The sequence below is a fragment of the Carassius carassius genome, chromosome 4 (genome assembly GCF_963082965.1).
Source record: "Carassius carassius chromosome 4, fCarCar2.1, whole genome shotgun sequence".
NCBI classification, from domain to species: domain Eukaryota; kingdom Metazoa; phylum Chordata; class Actinopteri; order Cypriniformes; family Cyprinidae; genus Carassius; species Carassius carassius.
Window position 1 is genome coordinate 15,633,339 of NC_081758.1, and position 19,159 is coordinate 15,652,497.

The following is a 19,159-nucleotide window of genomic DNA, read 5'->3' on the forward strand; positions in this document are numbered from 1 at the left end:
CTTGGCTATATGGCCAGTTCTTGTTCTGTTTAAATATTTGCTAAACTACAGTTGGTGATAAAAAGAATTAAGTATTGATGTTTAGTTGATGTTGATGTTTTTCAACCCAGTCTCATAGGAACATTTTTTTTTTCAGTCAAATGTGGTGGTGACATTTCTGCAAAATGATATTACATTGCTTCATGCACATTTTGCAAAACTTTTAAAGGTAGCACTTTATTTTACAGTCCTGTTCCTCATATACATACTATGTACTTATTATAGTAATTACAATAACTATGTAATAACTATGTACTAACCTAACTGAACCTACCCCTAAACCTAACCCTACCCCATGTAGTTACCTTGTATTACCAGAACTTTCTTAGATAAATACACTGTAAGTACACTTTAAGTACATGTAAGTACACGTACTGTAAAATAAAGTGCAACCTTGAAGTGTCTTGAAGGTAGCACTGAAAGCACTTTTAGTTCTATTCAAGTCGGATAAACGTAAATCTGTGAATGTTTTATGTTGGTTGTTGTGTATATCTGGTGAGTGGCACCTAAAAGTTAAGGTTCTATTCTGATAATGTAACACTTACATAGGGTTAACAGTAATAACCAATTAGGTTAACTGATAGGGTTCACAAAAGCAAATGGGAGACAAAAACACATTTGCAGGGACAGCTATGCAATTAAAGCTTGCTTCTACAAGTCTTTAAGGTCTTTTATCATGATTCAAGTTTTGTTGGACGTGTACCTGAGTGCTCAGCATCACAAGTTTAGTGTTGTTCCGGGTGAGCCGAGCAAGTTTACTTTGTCAGAAAGACCATACAAATGGAACTGTTTTTTTCATCAAAATGTTTTCGTTTAAAAAATCATCCACTATGGTAAAAGTGTTTTGAGGTCATAACATAGATTTGTGGAAGTACTATTTGACAAATATTTGACAATCTGCCCCATAATCTTTTTTTTTTTTTTTTTTTTGTTAAGAGAAATAAAAGTTATCTGTATTTTACTGCCACTGAAGTTCATTTCAGCTGGAAAATGAAGTGTATTGTGTACATTTCTGGAATTTAGAAAAAAATGTATGTAAATGTAAAATGACGACACCTTTTTTCTTTTCCAAATAGCCTTATGTTGGTTAGGTAACTATATGATAAAACAAAGGTTGTGTCCGAAATGGTGTATACTCTTACTATGCACATTTTGTATGAATTTAAAAGGTTGGTTTTTCATTCAGCAGCAGAGACTGTGCTTTAAGTGCTCAACTATCAGCTTTTTATCGGTTGAATAGATGCAACATCTAAGTATATGAAGTGCACTTCTTGATGGAATTTTCCGTTTGAACACACTCAAACTTACAGTATACCACCATAAATGGTATAGAATAATAGTGCATAAATATACAAATTGGGAAACATCTAAGGTACTGTGAACTATTTTGGCATCTCTCCAAAGAGAGATTACACAAAACTAAATACACAAAATGATAGCATTTCCTATTTAAAAAAGCATACTCTTAAATCCGTTATTTAGTGGGAAGGGAAATGGCTGGAAGAAGAGGCGAGAATGGGATTGGGAAATGTCACCAATTACATTTGAACTTGTATTACCCTCATGGGAAGCAGAGCTTTGTGTGTCAGAATATGTATGTTCACATCTAGACCACAGCTCTCACAGTTTTCACAGTATTTTCTGAAGGGCTGCTCCATAAAGCCAACCATATAGTGAAAGTTATTCAGGATTTTTAAAAGAATAAACAACATTTTATTCTGATGAAACACTCTACATAATGCTGTCATCCTGCACTTAATAATAACAGGCCAGCGTTTGTTGATGTTTTTACGTCAGTAGTGACATGAATGCCTCTGCTGCAGAAAAGCTGGTTATAGCTGTAAAAATATTTCCAGAGAACAGGGGCAAATATAAGTACTACACTTGAATCTATTAATGGCTATTTCTGTCTGTGAGAAGTAAGGGGCAAGAGAACTCCTACAATCTTTCTCTGGATGTTTACTTATCAGTGCACTGGGAGCAATGCTTATAAGACTTTCATATGAGAGAAGAAAATAAAACAACAACACACACACAAACACACACAAACAAAGTTAATGTAAATAAAATAAATGTAAATCCTGTGCAGATCCAAAATAAAGATAAAAATTTGTAAATGACTGTACTGAAGGACTGTACTGCTTCACCATCTTTGAAGGTCATTTTAAATAATAATAATAATAGTAATAGTAATAGTAATGAATAGTACAGTACATTCGACACATACTAAGTTGCTGTGTGCAATATGATGTACTCACAGAAAACTATTTTATGCACAATCCTCATCCATCCGTCCCTCCCGAACCTATAACAAAAGTGTCCCTCACGGGTCAAAATGACCCGAAGACTAAAAATGACAATAGAAATCATTTTGGTAAAAAAATTTTGGTCCAGAAATCTTATATCTTAAATATTTATGTAGGTTTTTCTATTAATTCTTGGTGAATTTTATTATATGTACCTTTTATTCTGGATATTTTTAAGAAATATATGCAAATAAGCAGTTTTTGTACGTTATTTCACACAAAAAATATATATATATTTTTATTATTCCAAGTGCAAAATTATTACAATTACCAGGGTAACAAAAGTAAAGAAATCTTGGACTGATACGATCAACACATGATTTTTAGAATTAAGACAAAAAAAACGTATGACCAGCCAAATAGTACTCGTTTTATAATTTTTTGCCTATGGTATTGCTTGACATCTGATAACCAAAACAATTTCCTTTTGTGTAATTCTTCACTTATATGTATTCACACTTATATGTATTCTTGCTTATATGTGTCGGTATAAATACCAAGATTTGCATTTGACTTTCTTTCTTTCATAGAACAGAAAATAGTTGTCTAACACAATGTTGAAGCTGCTCTTTTACATACAGTCAAAGAATGGTTGCCACATCCTTGTACACTTTTACAATATACACAAGCAGTTTTCTGGGGGGAACTTTGTTCCAGTAAGAAGGTGAAAAAAAGGAAGGAACATGGCCCTTGTCTTCCAATGGACACTGGCAGAGAGCAGCCAGGCTGTGCAGTTTACTTAGGATACATCTATATGGCTGGCAGCAGAGATGAACTACATTTGGAGCTCAGCACTGCAGAGAAGTTTGACCTTGACAACCCGAGAAGTGGACCCCTGTCAAACCCATGAGACACAAACACTTTCAAGATTATTCTCCTCACAGCAGCCCCTTTTTCCATTTTCAATGCCTGTTGACATTTTAGTACACACCCACAGCCACTGCTACTTCATTGACAATATAGTATTGCTTCCTAACTGGCAGAGTACAATGAGTTTAAAGTTCTTAAGTTAGGGTTTTGTTCCATCTCTTGTGATGTTGGCGGTTTGGAGGTTTCATTGGCGGGTGTTTGGTGGGACGCTGCTGGCAATATAAGTGGCTTGGATGGGATATCAACTCTTATATCAATTGAAGATAACAACCCAGACTCAAACTCTTACACATCCAAGTTTTCTATTCTTCTCTTCCTTAGATAACATTTCTTCTCTTTCCTCTCTTGACAGAGACTTTGAATGTATGAAGACTAAACACCCAGGGGGAGGAGATGTATTGCTAAAAGAACACAATAAGGACTATTGGTTCTAAATTTGTGCTTTATTTGCTAAACTCTTGGTTTGCTCTCTGAGTGAAAATGTATTTTATGAATTTATGGTGGTAGTAAAATGTGCTACAGTAGTTTATTTTTATAATATGTCAGGTTATAGAAGCGAGTAATGAAAATGAGAAAGCAGAAAAATAATTTAATATCAATCATGATAGAAACCATCCATTGAATTAAGAATGTCTCTCTGGGAAGGTTTTATTTACAGACAGAAAGACTGGCATTGAAAATAAGTGCACACTTATTGAAAGTGCCATGTTATGGACAATCATTAATGGACAGTCCCCCTGGAGCAATCTGGAGTTACAAGCATTGGTCAATAGCACTGTAATGAAAGCAGATCTTTTCATGTCTAATGTATTAATTTCACCTCTATATGAGGATAAATATAAACCTCAGGCCTTTGGGATTCCATCCAAGATCACAATGGTATAATCACATTTGGTTTCAACATATGAATGAATCATTTGTGTATTCAAGGTCTATCAGCATCTCTCCTTTGAATCATCTTGAACATCCTTATTACTTTAACCTTTAAGGATGCGGTAATTGGGCTCCTTTTATTTTTATAACCTTATTAATTTAGCATTGAAACACATGAATATTGTATTGTCTCAATTTATCAGGTGAAGATATTTTCAGTGTATGTCAATATGGCATGCTTAGTTGATTCTTGATCTATGATTATTAATTATGTCCATTAATTATGTCTTGTTATACGTCTGATAGAAAAAGACACAAATTCTGCGTCAGTGGTTTTATGGGAAAGAGAATGAGTTCCTTGCCTTTGTATATGGCTGAAATTAAATTAGCCAATGAAACGTATTACACCTAAAAGTTAATGACCAAGGTCTTGATTTTAATTGGTTAGCTGCTGATTGTAAGAAAACACACAGCATAGTATGATTGACGTCGATGGGAATGTTAGTGGTGTATGGTTTAATTTGATTTGAATCGTACAGGTGTAGCTGTCTCTTTAGTGATGTCCGTGCTGTCGGGGGTTTCAGGTGGTCCAGGAGATGGCGATGTAAGCTTTGAAGGAGAGAGAAGAGAGGCTGCACGGATGACTTAGGTGACAGCGTCTCAAACAAACATTTCCCTGCTGCTCTACATCTCTTCTGACGCGCAGCAGTTGCCGTTTTCTTCTCGTGAATGTAGGCTTTGGGCTCACTGGATACAAATAGCCTGATTTGGATGAGGACATCACATTATCATTATTTAATTAATAACCAACATCACCAGTATCTCAAGGAAGCAAAGTTGAATTGCACGCGACAAACAGAATCCGAGATGTTGAAGGAACTGAGAAGCCTATTGCGGCCAGCGGTCCTCTTCTGTAAGAGGAGGGTTTAATCAGGGTCGTTATCCGCCCCTTTAATGCAAGTGTCCACGGAGGACGAATCTATCAGGACATTACAATCGGAAGTCCTTCACGGACACTTCGCAGTGGCTTTTGTAAAAAATGTGCGGCGTTTGGGTCGCCAGTAACACGGTTATTTACAATGATGGGACCGCGCAGCCAGTCTCGGGCAGGTGAGGACATCATGTCATCCCACAAATGACTAATTCTTGTTCGTGTTTGGTTCTTTCTACATTTATCATAATGTTTGGTGAAAACTGCTTTGCTTATGGGCATAAGTATTAATGCTGTAGATGTGCTAATGGAAAAATACAAAAACAGTAACACTTCTGATTAGAATGGCTTTTTATTTTTTTATTTAATTTGAGCATTGTGCATAACATCAATAACAAAAGTTATTATTATTTTTGTTGATGGTAATAGTAATTTAGTTATTGAAGCAATGTTGTTTTTATATGCAAATTATTTACATTATATGCATTTGACTTTTGTTTTTGAGTTGTCTGATTTAATGAGCTATGCATTTCTCACTTGACAATAAATTGCTGTTACATAAAGAGTGAGTAATTATTCAAACAATGCATTAAATTAGTTACCTGTGAATACTGAATAGCTCCACCAAATAGTGCCAGTTAGCAAACAACCAGTAATCAGTTAAAGGGTTAGTTCACCCAATAATCAAAATTGTCATTAATAACTCCCCCTCATGTCGTTTCAAACCTGTGAGACCTCCGTTCATCTTCGAACACAGTTTAAGATATTTTAGATTTAGTTCGAGAGCTCTCAGTCCCTCCATTGAAACTGTGTGCACGGTATACTGTCCATGTCCAGAAAGGTAATAAAAACATCATCAAAGTAGTCCATGTGACATCAGAAGGTCAGTTAGAATTTTTTGAAGCATCGAAAATACATTTTGGTCCAAAAATAGAAAGAACTATGACTTTATTCAGCATTGTCTTCTCTTCCGTGTCTGTTGTAAGAGAGTTCAAAACACAGCAGTTTGTGATATCTGGTTCGTGAATGAATCACTCGATGTAACCGGATCTTATTGAACCAGTTCACCTAATCGAACTGAATCGTTTGAAACAGTTCTCGCCTCTAATAACCATTAATCTACAAATTATTTAAGCTGTTAACTTTTTCAATGTGGCTGACACTCCCTCTGAGTTAAAACAAACCAATATCCCGGAGTAATTCATTTACTCAAACAGTACACTGACTGAACTGGTGTGAAGAGAGAACTGAAGATGAACACCAAGCCGAGCCAGATAACGAACAAAAGATTGACTTGTTCTCGAGTCAAGAACTGTGTCTTCAGCAAGCGCTCTGTGTGTGTGTGTCATTCATCTGTTTGTGAGTCTTATTTAGTGTCGTTTGTCCACTGATAAAGTCCATTGTCAAAGCTTCAATCAAGAGAAGTTTTGGGCGAGAGCAGGCAGCGTTCAGGCTGTGTGTTTTCCCTGCCAAAAAAAAAAAAAAAGGTAGGGACACATGCAGCTCGTGTGTTGGAAGCCCGCGTTTGCTCCGAGGAGTGTGTCCGTGCATGCGATCTTGTGGTCGCGGTCGCGGTGGGGCTGAGGCACGGTGGCGACCGCGATAGCGGGAATCGCACATGATCTGGCGAACGGGTTGGAGACGGCTCGTCCTATCTCCACCCGTGTTTACTAGATCTAGAGCTCGTTCTCGAGGCTTGGAAACCAGCTCTGTGGTTTCTTCGCCCTCTGAGACAGCTCGCTGCTGCTGCTGCATACTCTCTCGCCGGGCACGCTCTGAGGAGTGTATCCGTGCATGCGATCTTGCGGTTGCGGTCGCGCTGGGGCTGAGGCATGGCGGCGAATGCGTTCGCAGGAATCGCACATGATCTGGCGAATGGGTTAGAGACGGCTCGTCCTATCTCCACCCATGTTCATTAGATCTAGAGCTCGTTCTCGAGGCTTTGAAACCCGCACTGCGGTTTCTTCGTCCTCGGAGGCAGAGCTCGCTGCAGCATTCATCTTTCTCTGAGGAGATTGATGTTGTTTGTGTTACTGAGTAGCATAAAATAAAAAAAAAGAAATATATATATAATGGTTCCTGGGCCTGATTTCTCTTTTTGACGGCACTCCATGGGAGGTTCCCGTCAGGAGAGATCTCCTCTCGCAGGCGGAGGGTGCGCCCCCGCATGGAGCTTAGAGGCTGTAGGTGTGGTCTCTGAGGAGGCACAACTCTTAGGTTCTGGTCTCTCAACCGATGTTGTAAGACCGTTCTCCCATCCAGAGCTCCCTCAATGGGGAAACTTTATGCCTTGAAGTGGAAGCTTTGAAAGTGAAAGTGAGTGAAAGTGAAAGTGACGTGACATTCAGCCAAGTATGGTGACCCATACTCAGAATTTGTGCTCTGCATTTAACCCATCCGAAATGCACACACACAGAGCAGTGAACACACACACACACACTGTGAGCACACACCCAGAGCAGTGGGCAGCCATTTATGCTGCGGCGCCCGGGGAGCAGTTGGGGGTTCAATGCCTTGCTCAAGGGCACCTAAGTCGTGGTATTGAAGGTGGAGAGAGAACTGTACATGCACTCCCCCCACCCACAATTCCTGCCGGCCCGGGACTCGAACTCACAACCTTTCGATTGGAAGTCCGACTCTCTAACCATTAGGCCACGACTTCCGCTACTTTTCACTTCTTGGTGCGAAGACCGCCAGCTTGACCCAGTTAACTGCCCGGATGGTACAGTGCTGGAGTTCCTGCAGGCTCTCCGCAGGGTTGACCCACTCCACCCTGAAGGTCTACATGGCAGCCTACCACGCCTCTCTCGGTGGCCAGTCAGTGATGCGCTGAGGCCAGAAGAAGCTTATGCTAAGCGGTGATCAGGATGCTATCCTAAGCCTTTGAGTCCTCTGATCTCCCCTCTCCCCTCTTCCTTCTGAAGTTTGGCCATTGGACGGGTTGTCCCCGATTTCTGTCAGGCTCCTTCTCCTTCTCTTGCTTTAGCTGTGCTCTTCCACACTAGGCAGAGATTTGAAAGTCTGGCGGCGTGGGCATTCTCGTTCCCCAAACGTTCTCGACGCAGCTCGAGTTCCTGAAAAGGAACGAGACGCTGCGTCGCAGTGCCACACTTCCGGCATCTCTGGCTGGCGCTTGCTTCATCCTTTGAGGCTGATTACCGGCTTCGCCACTCATGCTTTTATGCTTCCTGGTCTCTGTTTCACCCGCCTATGATGTCTCGCCCTTCCTTTGGACTGATTATACACATTATTCAGAGACATCACGCTGGACGCGTTCCCCAAATGTTCTCGACGCAGCGTCTCGTTCCTTCGAGGAACCAGGGTTACATACGTAACCTTAGACGTTCTGTGATAATGTTATGAGCCCAGGTAAACCGAAGGCTTGAATCAAGGGCAATCATCGCAAATGAAGTTATTAGGTCAACTGTGAACTGTTTGAGTACATGAATTACTCCGGGATATTGGTTTGTTTTAACTCAGAGGGAGTGTCAGCCACATTAAAAAAGTTAACAGCTTAAGTCATTTGCGGAATAATGTTTATTGGAGACGCGAACCGTTTCAAACGATTCAGTTTGATTTGGTGAACTGGTTCAAGAAGATCCGGTTACATCAAATGATTAATTCGCGAACCAGATATCACTACACTGTTGTGTTTTGAACTCTCTCACAACAGACATGGAAGAAAAGACAATGCTGAATAAATTCATAGTTTTTGCTATTTTTGGACCAAAATGTATTTTCGATGCTTCAAAAAATTCTAACTGACCCTCTGATGTCACATGGACTACTTTGATGTTTTTCTTACCTTTCTGAACATGGACAGTAGACCGTGCACACAGTTTCAATGGAGGGACTGAAAGCTCTCGGACTAAATCTAAAATATCTTAAACTGTGTTTTTATTCATGAAACCAATTTTTAAATGTTACTATATGAAGTCTCTTTATTTGGTTTCCTGTTGAATTTTATATGCAAGTGCACACATGCATTTTTGTGTGTGTGTGTGTCTGTGCCATTTTCCCCCATAGGAATACCCCTTTTTTACATCCTCAACAGAGTCCGTTTTATTAACGTCTGGGCACCGTATAATCCTTGAGCAAAGGCACATTTTAGTCTGAGTTTCATGTACTGTACATCATTGTACCCCTTGGCCAACCAAATCACCCTCCACCCACTCATCATCAGCGATCTGCACACTAATGCAGTCGCTCACTTCTGTCATTACACACTCATGCTAATAGAAACCATACAGGGAACATTCTAGATGATAGTTTTCAGTGTACAATATGTGACAAGAATGACATAAAAGGTGAACATCAATCTGTGGATTGTAGTTCCCCAAGTGTATAATTATGACCAAGAGTACTGGTGAACTATCTGTGAAAAATGCCTTGTTATTGGATAACTGTTAGATAGAGACTGTTAAAGCTTTCCAGCTTAGAAGTTATTCATACAGGTACAGGACAGATGAGTATGAGCCTACCGTAATGTGATATTTATGTAACCCTGCATTAATCTATAACAGCATGGATTATTTTTATATGCCTGCATTATTGGTGTTTTTCATGCATGTGACCATAACATTTAGCAGTAATGCTTCCCCTTTCTCTATATATTGTCAGATCCAAGCATGACTCCGCCACGATGCTCATCCACTGCTGCTGACAGGTAAACCAAACCTTGCAAACATGCACTGTAAATTTGTATTTTGAAGTTGTAAATAAAACATTATTGGAGCACATTTTAAAGGAAACTATTACAACTTTTATGCTTTTCTATTAAATTTCACATTTAATTCAGTGTTACCTGCTGTCTCTGTTTAATTGTGAAATTTACTACCAATTTCTGATTGAAAATGGTTTCTACACCTTTTTTTTCAGTGTAGACTTCTAGTTATGCTGAACATGCAGACTATTTTAAACACTCTTACAAGTGCGTAGCTGTAGTCCTGGCAGTATAAATGAATATTATGTTTACATGCACAATGCAAGTTACATGATTATATTTACTCTAAGATTTCCGTCTGTTTCTTCAGGTTGCCTATGGAGACTGTTCAGAGGAAAAACAGCAGTAATACTGGTGTTATTCTGGACATTTCCACCCTGAAAATGGCCGATGTGGACTCAGAGGTCCCTCCTCTACCTCCACGATACCGCTTTCGAGATCTGCTGCTTGGGGATCAATCTTTTCAGAATGATGACAGGTAACTTCATACTGTGTGTCCTCAGCCAGTCACTCTAAGGAGGTGTACTTGAAGAATTCATAAAGCATTGATAAGAACCAAATATACACTGGCTCTGCAGTCCTCTTAAAGGTTTTTTTCACTGGTTTTTAATTAAGAGCTGAATACTTGATATAAATACATTGCTGCACTGTAAAAAGGGAAAAAAATAAATAACTCATTTGACCTATACACTCTATAAAGGTTATTTATTGGCATCTGCAGTTCCATGAACACACATGGAATGTTTCTATTCCATAAAAGTTTCTTTATATCTTTGGATTTTATTTGGGGTATTTCTAAGAACGTACAGTCACATTTCAGAAGCTGTTTCATAATTAAGCATTTTAGTACCACCTGAGCATCCATACAATCAAACTATTGGACTGATCAAATCAGTGGACCAAAACGAACTGCTATATAATATCATACATAAAATGCAACATGCCAAACTGTTTATGTACATGTGATATATATATATATACATATATATATATATATTGTGATGGGAGGAGCACAAGACAGACACAGTGGGCGTGGCGTCAGGCCTCGGAGAGGCTTTTATTAACAGAAATCAAATAAAACAGGGGATAAAAGTGGCCAATGGGGAAGAGTGCTACCATCCTCAACCAGGCTCCAAACGGTCGGAGTGGGCGGAGATTCCTCTCCGGGCAGTCCTCCCTCTCGCAGCGCACCGGAACAGGGACAGAGAAACCGGGTTTTAGTGACAGGCTCAACCAACCGCAGGGTAAAATGACAATAACAGAGAAGTCACTTACCCCTTTTGTGGCTGGGAGGCTGTCCCCGGTTTTCCTCCGTCCCAGTCCGCGTTCTCACGAACATTTGGAAGCGAGAGGGAGTGACATCACCAGATGGTTCCCAACTGCGCTGTCTAGGCTCCGCCCTGCCCACATTCTCCACCACTGTGACGGGAGGAGCACAAGACAGACACAGTGGGCGTGGCGTCAGGCCTCGGAGAGGCTTTTATTAACAGAAATCAAATAAAACAGGGGATAAAAATTGCCAAAGGGGAAGAGTGTCCAAAATAAACAGGGAATCTGGTGTCCTCGTCATGCTGCGGGGTTTGTGTAGGTCGGGCAGTGTTCATGGAGGAAGGGTCCAGGTAAGGGGCGGAGTCCGGCGGCCGCACGCGCTCCCCTCTTTGGTCCGGGCGCGAGGGGCGGCGGCTTCCTCTATCACTCTCGTTGGCCGCGGCGCTGATAGAGGATGGATGGCCCGGCATCCTGGCCTGTCGGCCGTGTAAACAGGTGCGGTTCCCATCCGGATCGCGGGTCCGGCAGCTCACATCTCCAGTGGCGCGGGAGTCCCTCGACGCACCCTTCCTGGACCCACGAGGACACCAGTGTGCATGCTCAGGGAAGAGACCGGTCTCCCGACGAGAGGCGCGTTGGGCTTTTAAACAGCGGCGGTGATGAGGCTCCATTTCCTTCAGGTGTGCCCCATCACACGCCGCCAGCCCTGACTCGTCCAGCGCCCCTCCTCTCACACACCCACTCCAGTCGGGAGCCCGGTGAAGGGCGGCAATTTAGGACGGGGTGCCGGTGACAATCAGGGAGGAGGCAGCTGACTCGTCACAATATATGTATATATATATATATATATGAGCATTATCACGCAAGTTACTGTGCAATATAACTGAATATCAGCACTGCTGTGATTTGGTCATAGGTAATCACAGCATGCTGATATACAGCCATAACGCAGAACTACAATTGATATTGCATTTATACAACAGTTTGACAGCACAAGTGTGTAAACAAGCAAAGAAAATAACAACAGAGTGCCTTTTAAATTCCCTCTTTTGTACGGAACTACTTCCTTCCACCACAAATCCAAATCTTAATTTCACAGTTTAACAGCTGAGCCCTAGCCTCTGTTACTAATTTAGAAAACATAATTAGTAATGAAGAAGCGTTGAGTGAGTTGCTACAACAGCCATCATAAAAGTTGCTAGGCAATTCAGTCAAAAGTTCATAGACAGCTCTCTGATATACAGCATTAAAGTTATATAAGATATAGACTTTGCCCTCAGCCATATCTATTTGCTCTGGAACAAATAATAGGTTACTGAGACCAAAGATTGCCTGTTAGATTTCCCCAAAATTAGTTATCCCATGTTTAACCACTATAGAGATCAGAGCCAGCGGCAAATTCCAGAGGAACTGGCTGAGGTAAGGCTGCTCTCGGTGGGTTCATGAGCTCTGAACAGCTGCTGATGCCCTCGTGCTCACATCTCCAAAATCATCGAAAACATATTTTCAACTAGACTAGATGTCTAATTCGAAACAAAGTTAACGAAGTTAATTCGAAATTCCATGACACAAAAACGGTATTATTTATAAAATTATAGTAGATTTGGGCATCCGCCATTACACTTGCTGTGAGAAATACAGCAAGTGTATATATATATATATATATATATATATATATATAAATCATTTATGTATGACTGTAAAGGTTGTGCTTGTGTAGGAATAAGGTTGAGTGTGTTTGTTTGGGTTATGGGGAGCTGTCCTTCACTGTGGTGCTGAAGTTACATAGAGGCTGAAATGCAGGGCTGAAGAAAACACTGCAAATGTTTCTTCTGCGTCTTGCTCAATGACTCAACGCTTTGTGTTGGATTCAAGGCTGTGACATACAGTACAGTCAAGACCTTGGTATAAGAGAGCCATTGTAGCTTATTTAAATAGCTCTGAGCTGTTGTCTCTGATCATGCTTACAGAAAAACACAGAGGTGAAATTCAGGGAAACCTTTACATTTTTCAAGAAAACTTTATCATCCTTGGGCTTTGAGTGGGATTTCTGTTTCTTTTTAATGTTTCTTTTCAAGGGGTTTACACAAGAAATAAAAAAAAATTCTGCATCATTTAGATAACAATAACAGACATCATGACTGCTCACAGTCTACTGCGGGTTTCTTGGTGTATTCCTTATTGCTACAGTATTGGTTTTCCTACTGGTGAGTGAAATTTGTGCTCTATTATCCTGCTGTGGCATAAGACACAAATAATTGATCGGTTTATTTTCAATCCATCTGTTTTTGTTCTTCTTCTACTATTTTGCGTATGTCTGCTAGCTAAAGCAGGTAGTCAAATTTATAAGATTTACTGGTTTGTTTATTTGCCTTGCAATGCTTATGGCAATTATTACACACTAATATTTAAGCCCTCTCTGGCAGGTTGTTATTGGCCCATAAATCTCAGGGGAGACTACTAACCTTCAAATCTTTCCGTTTTCTAAGTTTGTCTCTTTCCAGGCCAGGCCAATATAACAAGGACAATACATTATTTATCATCACACTAAATCTCAACTGTGACTCAAGCTCTTTTAGAAATGAAGCATACAGAGAGCAATATCCTGCTGTGTGAGTGCTGTAATAATGGCCTCATTTTATCACTGATGACTTCTTTCACTAACGTCATCTGTGAAGATGCACTTGATTTTACATTGGACAAATTGCCAGGACTAAGGAGTAATTTCTTACAATAAAATACTGTAAATACAAATACATGTGCTCTCCAAGGCTGCAATTATTAAATAAAAAATATCTTTTCTTTTTGAATATATTTTGTAAATATATGTAATTATATCATCTAATTTCTTTCAGCATTACTCTATTTTAGTCATTACTCTAGTCTTCAGTGTCACATGATCCTTCTTATTCTTATAAATTTTTGTGGAAAGTGTTATACTTATTTTTCTGGATTATTTGATGAATAGAAAGTTTAAAAGAAAAGCATTTATTTGAAATAGAACTATTTTGTAACAATGTAAAAGCCAATTTATTGCATCCTTGCTGGATAAAAAAATAAAAAATTATCTTAAAACAACGCCAATTAAAAAATTAAATTAAAGGTATAATAAATTATTGTGATTTGTAACCATTTGATTATGTGTTATCTTACATGCCTCTATCGCAGATATGTGCAGTCCAGGACAACACATTTTATATGAATATTAAAAAGCCACTCATTCTGGAAACTCAGTCCCCACAAGTAATTGAATAATTCATGCCAGTATTTTTTGATTTGGTAAGTAGCCATAATGTAAATGTAAACAAAAAAAATATATATATATATATTAAAATTGTGAGAATGACTGGCTGTGTCATTTCAATTTTATGAATTACTATCGTAAAAGGGACAGAAATGCAACTAGTAGGCAGGAAAATTATGAAATGCATGCTGTTTGTGCAAAAGAGAGGTTTTTCATCGGAGATTATAGAGTGTGTGTTTGTGTGTGCTTAAGTCAAAGGCCAATAGATGGGATGGGCCTTTGCGTAGTATAATGTCGGGAAACTCCACATGCTGCTGTCATTTCAATTATGAAATTGTGTATGGGAAAGTGCATTTGTTCTGAACCATAGATAAAGGCTGTTTGTGTGTATGTCCTGTGATTATCTGAAAGGTTACTCGGAGGTCCATTTCTCAAACTATTGTGCTCTCTCTCTCTCTCTCTCTCTCTCTCTCTCTCTCTCTCTCACTCAGCTGCATCACTGTTGCCTCCATTTTACTTTCTGCCTTTCTCATGTTATGAATGTAATTATGCACCTATATACTGTGTGGGAGTTGAAGAGGACAGGACATTTTCTCATGCCAAAATGACAGTACAGAGCATCATCAGTGGTTTGTCAGATTCATCAGAAAGTCAGAAGTGACTTAGCTGCAGCCAATCACATCAATCTTGCCTTTTTGCGGTTGTGTCAGTGAAAGCTGTTGTATCCTCACCGACAGCAGCAAAAGTGATGCACTAGTCTAAACAGTCTCTTTACAAAATATAGTTGAGTGTTCCTACAGATGCTTTTATGTCTGTACACTGTTTTCATTCAAGATTGCTGGTAAATTTAAAAGAAACGTGCAAGTGACATAAAAATTTGAAGTAGAAAAACTTAAATTAAAACATACTCTAGTTATCTTTATCTTTGAAAAAAAAAATTTAACACTGAAATATATTTCATTGTATTTATGTATGTGTGTATATATATATATATATATATATATATATATATATATACTGTATATATACGTATATATATATATATATATATATAATCTAATTTAAGATTAAGAACTTTTAAATTTAAGAAGGTTTTTTTGTTAGTTTTTTAAAGAAATCACATTTAAATTTATATACTGTATATATATATACTTATTTAGTCCTGCATTGGCAAATCTGACAATTATAGCAATACATCTTTATTGACAGAAATTCTGATTTATATATAGACACTGCATTGAAACAAATTCAGCAAGTAGCTGTTGTGCTTTCATTCCCCATACAGCTGATGATGGTTGACTTCATGAGTCTGTTGATTCATTTAAATATCTTTGTCTTTGGATTGACCCTGAACTCACTTTTGAGCCCCATATTGATCATATTGTTAATAAAATATATGGTTGCTTGCGTTTACATTATCATTCCATTAATTGTTTGTCATGTTAGTAAAATAATTGTTTCTCAGGTAGTATTAACTTTTATTGATCATGCTTGTGATGTGGAAAGATGAGGACCCAAGAGCGATTATGCAAAAGGAAACTTCTTTAATTGAGTAGTGTTGCAAAAAACAAGCCTTCGGTAAAACCAACAAAAGCAGCCGATGAGCCGGTACCCAAAAGGTAAACACAAAGTCTTTACGTGAATCAGCAAACAGAGGGCTATCGTCGATAAACGGGCCGGCGCTCGGGCTGTGTGCGGAGATTGGCGTTTAGCGGACCTCCTCTCCTCTTTCAAGATTATCTCAGGTGGCGGGTATGGTCACTGTCCAGAGTACTCGTCAGCACCAGCAGGGCTGGACAGAGAGCAGAGCAACAGGTTAACTCAAGGCACCGTTAGATCTGACCTGATGTAGGATCCGACACGACAGGACAGCACAGGACAGGACAGGACAGGACAGGAACGAGATGATTGTGAAGCTTCTGCATGTACAGCAAACGAAATAATCAAGCAGAGAGCACAAACACAGGGAACAAGAAATAGCCAGGATGATTAGGGAAAAGAGAGAACAGGTGTGAATCTATTAGCGAGACAGAGGAGAGATAATGCTCACGATTGCCTACGTCATAGTTGCGCTCCGCAGGCGAGAGACGGTGGGAAAAAAAAGCACAGGGGTGCAACTTATTGTCGGACGAGCGTTGGGAGAGGATGGCTCCCACTCCCACCTCTGACGCGTCGACTTCAACAGTGAATTGTTTAGAGCTATCAGGGGTCACGAGAATAGGAGCCGAGGTAAAAAGAGATTTTAAGTGATCAAATGCCTTCTGAGCGGACTCTGACCACTTAAAATATGACTTGACAGATGTTAAAGCTGTAAGGGGAGCCGCTACTTGACTGAAGTTACGTATAAAACGTTGATAAAAATTCGAAAAACCCAAAAACCGCTGGAGCGCGACACGAGAGTCAGGGATTGGCCAATCAGAAACCGCCCGAACCTTCGCAGGGTCCATACTAACGCCATCAATGGAGATCACGGAACCGAGGAAGGTGACGGAGGGCGCGTGAAAAGTACATTTCTTAGCCTTTACAAACAGGCGATTCTCAAGGAGGCGTTGAAGGACTCGACGCACATGCTGTATGTGTACCCCGAGAGACGGAGAAAAAATCAATATATCGTCAAGATACACGAAAACAAAGATATTGAGCATATCTCTTAGAACGTCTTTGATTAACGTCTGGAATACAGCTGGGGCGTTCACGAGTCCGAACGGAAGCACCCGATATTCGAAGTGCCCTAACGGTGTATTAAACGCAGTCTTCCATTCATCCCCCTCCCTAATACGAATGAGATGATACGCATTACGAAGATCCAATTTAGTGAAAAATCTAGCTCCCTGAAGCAAATCAAAAGCGGATGACATGAGCGGTAGGGGGTATCGATTCTTAACGGTCACGTCATTAAGCCCACGATAATCAATACAATATCTTTCTTCTCAACAAAGAAAAAACCCGCACCAGCTGGCGAGGAGGAAGGGACAATGGTACCGGCGTTAAGAGACTCGGACAGATAGTCCTCTAACGCCTTACGTTCGGGCGCGGACAAGGAGAACAATCTACCGCGAGGGGGCGTGGTCCCGGGTAAAAGTTCTATACTACAATCGTACGGCCGGTGAGGTGGGAGAGAAGTGGCCCGTGAGCGACTGAAAACCGCCCTCAAGTCATGATATTCCTCCGGCACCCCGGTCAAATCGCCTGGCTCCTCCTGAAACACAGACACAGAGGAAACAGGGGGATTAGCAGACAATAAACATTTGACATGCCAAGACAGGTTCCAAGAGAGGATGTTATTATTAGACCAGTTAATGTGAGGGTTGTGTTTAACAAGCCAGGGGTGTCCTAGAACTAAAGGGGCAAAGGGGGAACGAAAAACTAAAAAGGAAAGGGTTTCGTGGTGATTACCAGAGACAGTGAGAAATAAGGGAGCAGACTGAAGATGAACCCTGGGTAGTGAACTACCATCTAGGGCAACAAGAGGAGTAACCTCCTCACGTTTCCTCAAAGGAATACCCTGCTTGCGGGCCCAGGACTCGTCTAGGAAATTCCCCTCAGCCCCAGAGTCTATTAAGGCATTACAAGAAACTGACGAACCAGACCACTGCAGGATAACAGGAACGGAAGTGCACGACCTTGAAGGAGAGATAGAAGTAGCGCTCGCCAGTAATCCCTCACCTACTGACGAGCGCTTGCTTTTACTGGACAGGTTGCCACGAAGTGGTTGGCTGCGCCACAATACATGCAGAGACGATGAATGATGCGACGTTCCCTCTCCTTGGCAGAAATGCGCAGTCCACCTAACTGCATGGGCTCTGGTTCAGGCTGAGTGGGTTGGGGAGAAGAGACAGGTGCGGCAGCGGAGCGAGCGGGGAAATCCATGACCCTAGAGCGGCGGCGGAGATCAAACCTCTTCTCTGTACATATGGCCAGATCAATGAGGAGGTCGAGGCGAGTCGGCAGATCATGGGCAAGGACCTCGTCCTTGATGCTGGAACTGAGTCCCTCAAGGAAAACTGCCACGAGCGCCGGCTCATTCCACCCACAAGTGGTCGAGAGGGTGCGAAACTCAATGGAATAATCAACGACTGAGCGTCTGCCCTGATGAAGAGTGGGCAAGATGCGAGACGCCTCTTCTCCATGGGCCGAACGGTCAAATACCCGAATCATCTCCTCCTTGAAGTAGTCAAAGCTTGCGATGTACTCGACCTCAGCCTCCCAAGCAGCAGTTCCCCACTCGCGGGCACGTCCAGTCAGGAGCGAGATGACGTAAGCGACCCGAGCTCGCTCTCTAGCGTAGGTCACTGGCTGGAGAGAGAAGACAAGTTCACACTGGGTGAGAAACGACCGACACTGTGAGGGCTCACTGGCTCTGGGCTCTGGAGATTCCAACCCCCTGGAAGCAGGAGAGCCCGCCTTAAGCTGGTGAACCTGCGTGGACAAATCCGAGAGCTGGACGGCCAGGGAATCAACCGCGTGCCGAGCAGTGACTAGCTCCGTGTCATGTCTTCCGAGCATGGCTCCTTGCAGCTCAACAGCAGTCTGAATCGGGTTTGCGCTCGCTGGGTCCATTCTTGGCTTGATTATTCTGTGATGTGGAAAGATGAGGACCCAAGAGCGATTATGCAAAAGGAAACTTCTTTAATTGAGTAGCATTGCAAAAAACAAGCCTTCGGTAAAACCAACAGAAGCAGCCGATGAGCCGGTACCCGAAAGGTAAACACAAAGTCTTTACGTGAATCAGCAAACATAGGGCTATCGTCGATAAATGGGCCGGCGCTCGGGCTGTGTGCGGAGATTGGCGTTTAGCGGACCTCCTCTCCTCTTTCAAGATTATCTCAGGTGGCGGGTATGGTCACTGTCCAGAGTACTCGTCAGCACCAGCAGGGCTGGACAGAGAGCAGAGCAACAGGTTA

The 19,159-nt window shown here is 41.1% G+C and overlaps 1 protein-coding gene across 7 annotated transcripts in view; it reads left to right on the forward strand.

The window, feature by feature from the left end:
• Nucleotides 1-4,675: 4,675 nt before the first annotated feature.
• The window catches only part of LOC132137591 (potassium channel subfamily T member 1-like), a 101,546-nt gene continuing 87,062 nt past the window's right edge, over nucleotides 4,676-19,159 (forward strand). For 3 of the 7 annotated variants that reach the window (XR_009431978.1, XR_009431972.1, XR_009431984.1), the window contains exons 1-3: nucleotides 4,676-5,198; nucleotides 9,640-9,685; nucleotides 10,053-10,220. Coding sequence is in view for 4 of the 7 variants with exons in the window: in XM_059547610.1 (XP_059403593.1) it covers nucleotides 5,168-5,198; nucleotides 9,640-9,685; nucleotides 10,053-10,220 (245 nt within the window). In the remaining 3 variants the exon portion in view is untranslated. The remainder of the gene's footprint in view (nucleotides 5,199-9,639; nucleotides 9,686-10,052; nucleotides 10,221-19,159) is intronic. The other 4 variants (XM_059547607.1, XM_059547611.1, XM_059547610.1 and 1 more) reach the window with 3 other exon arrangements.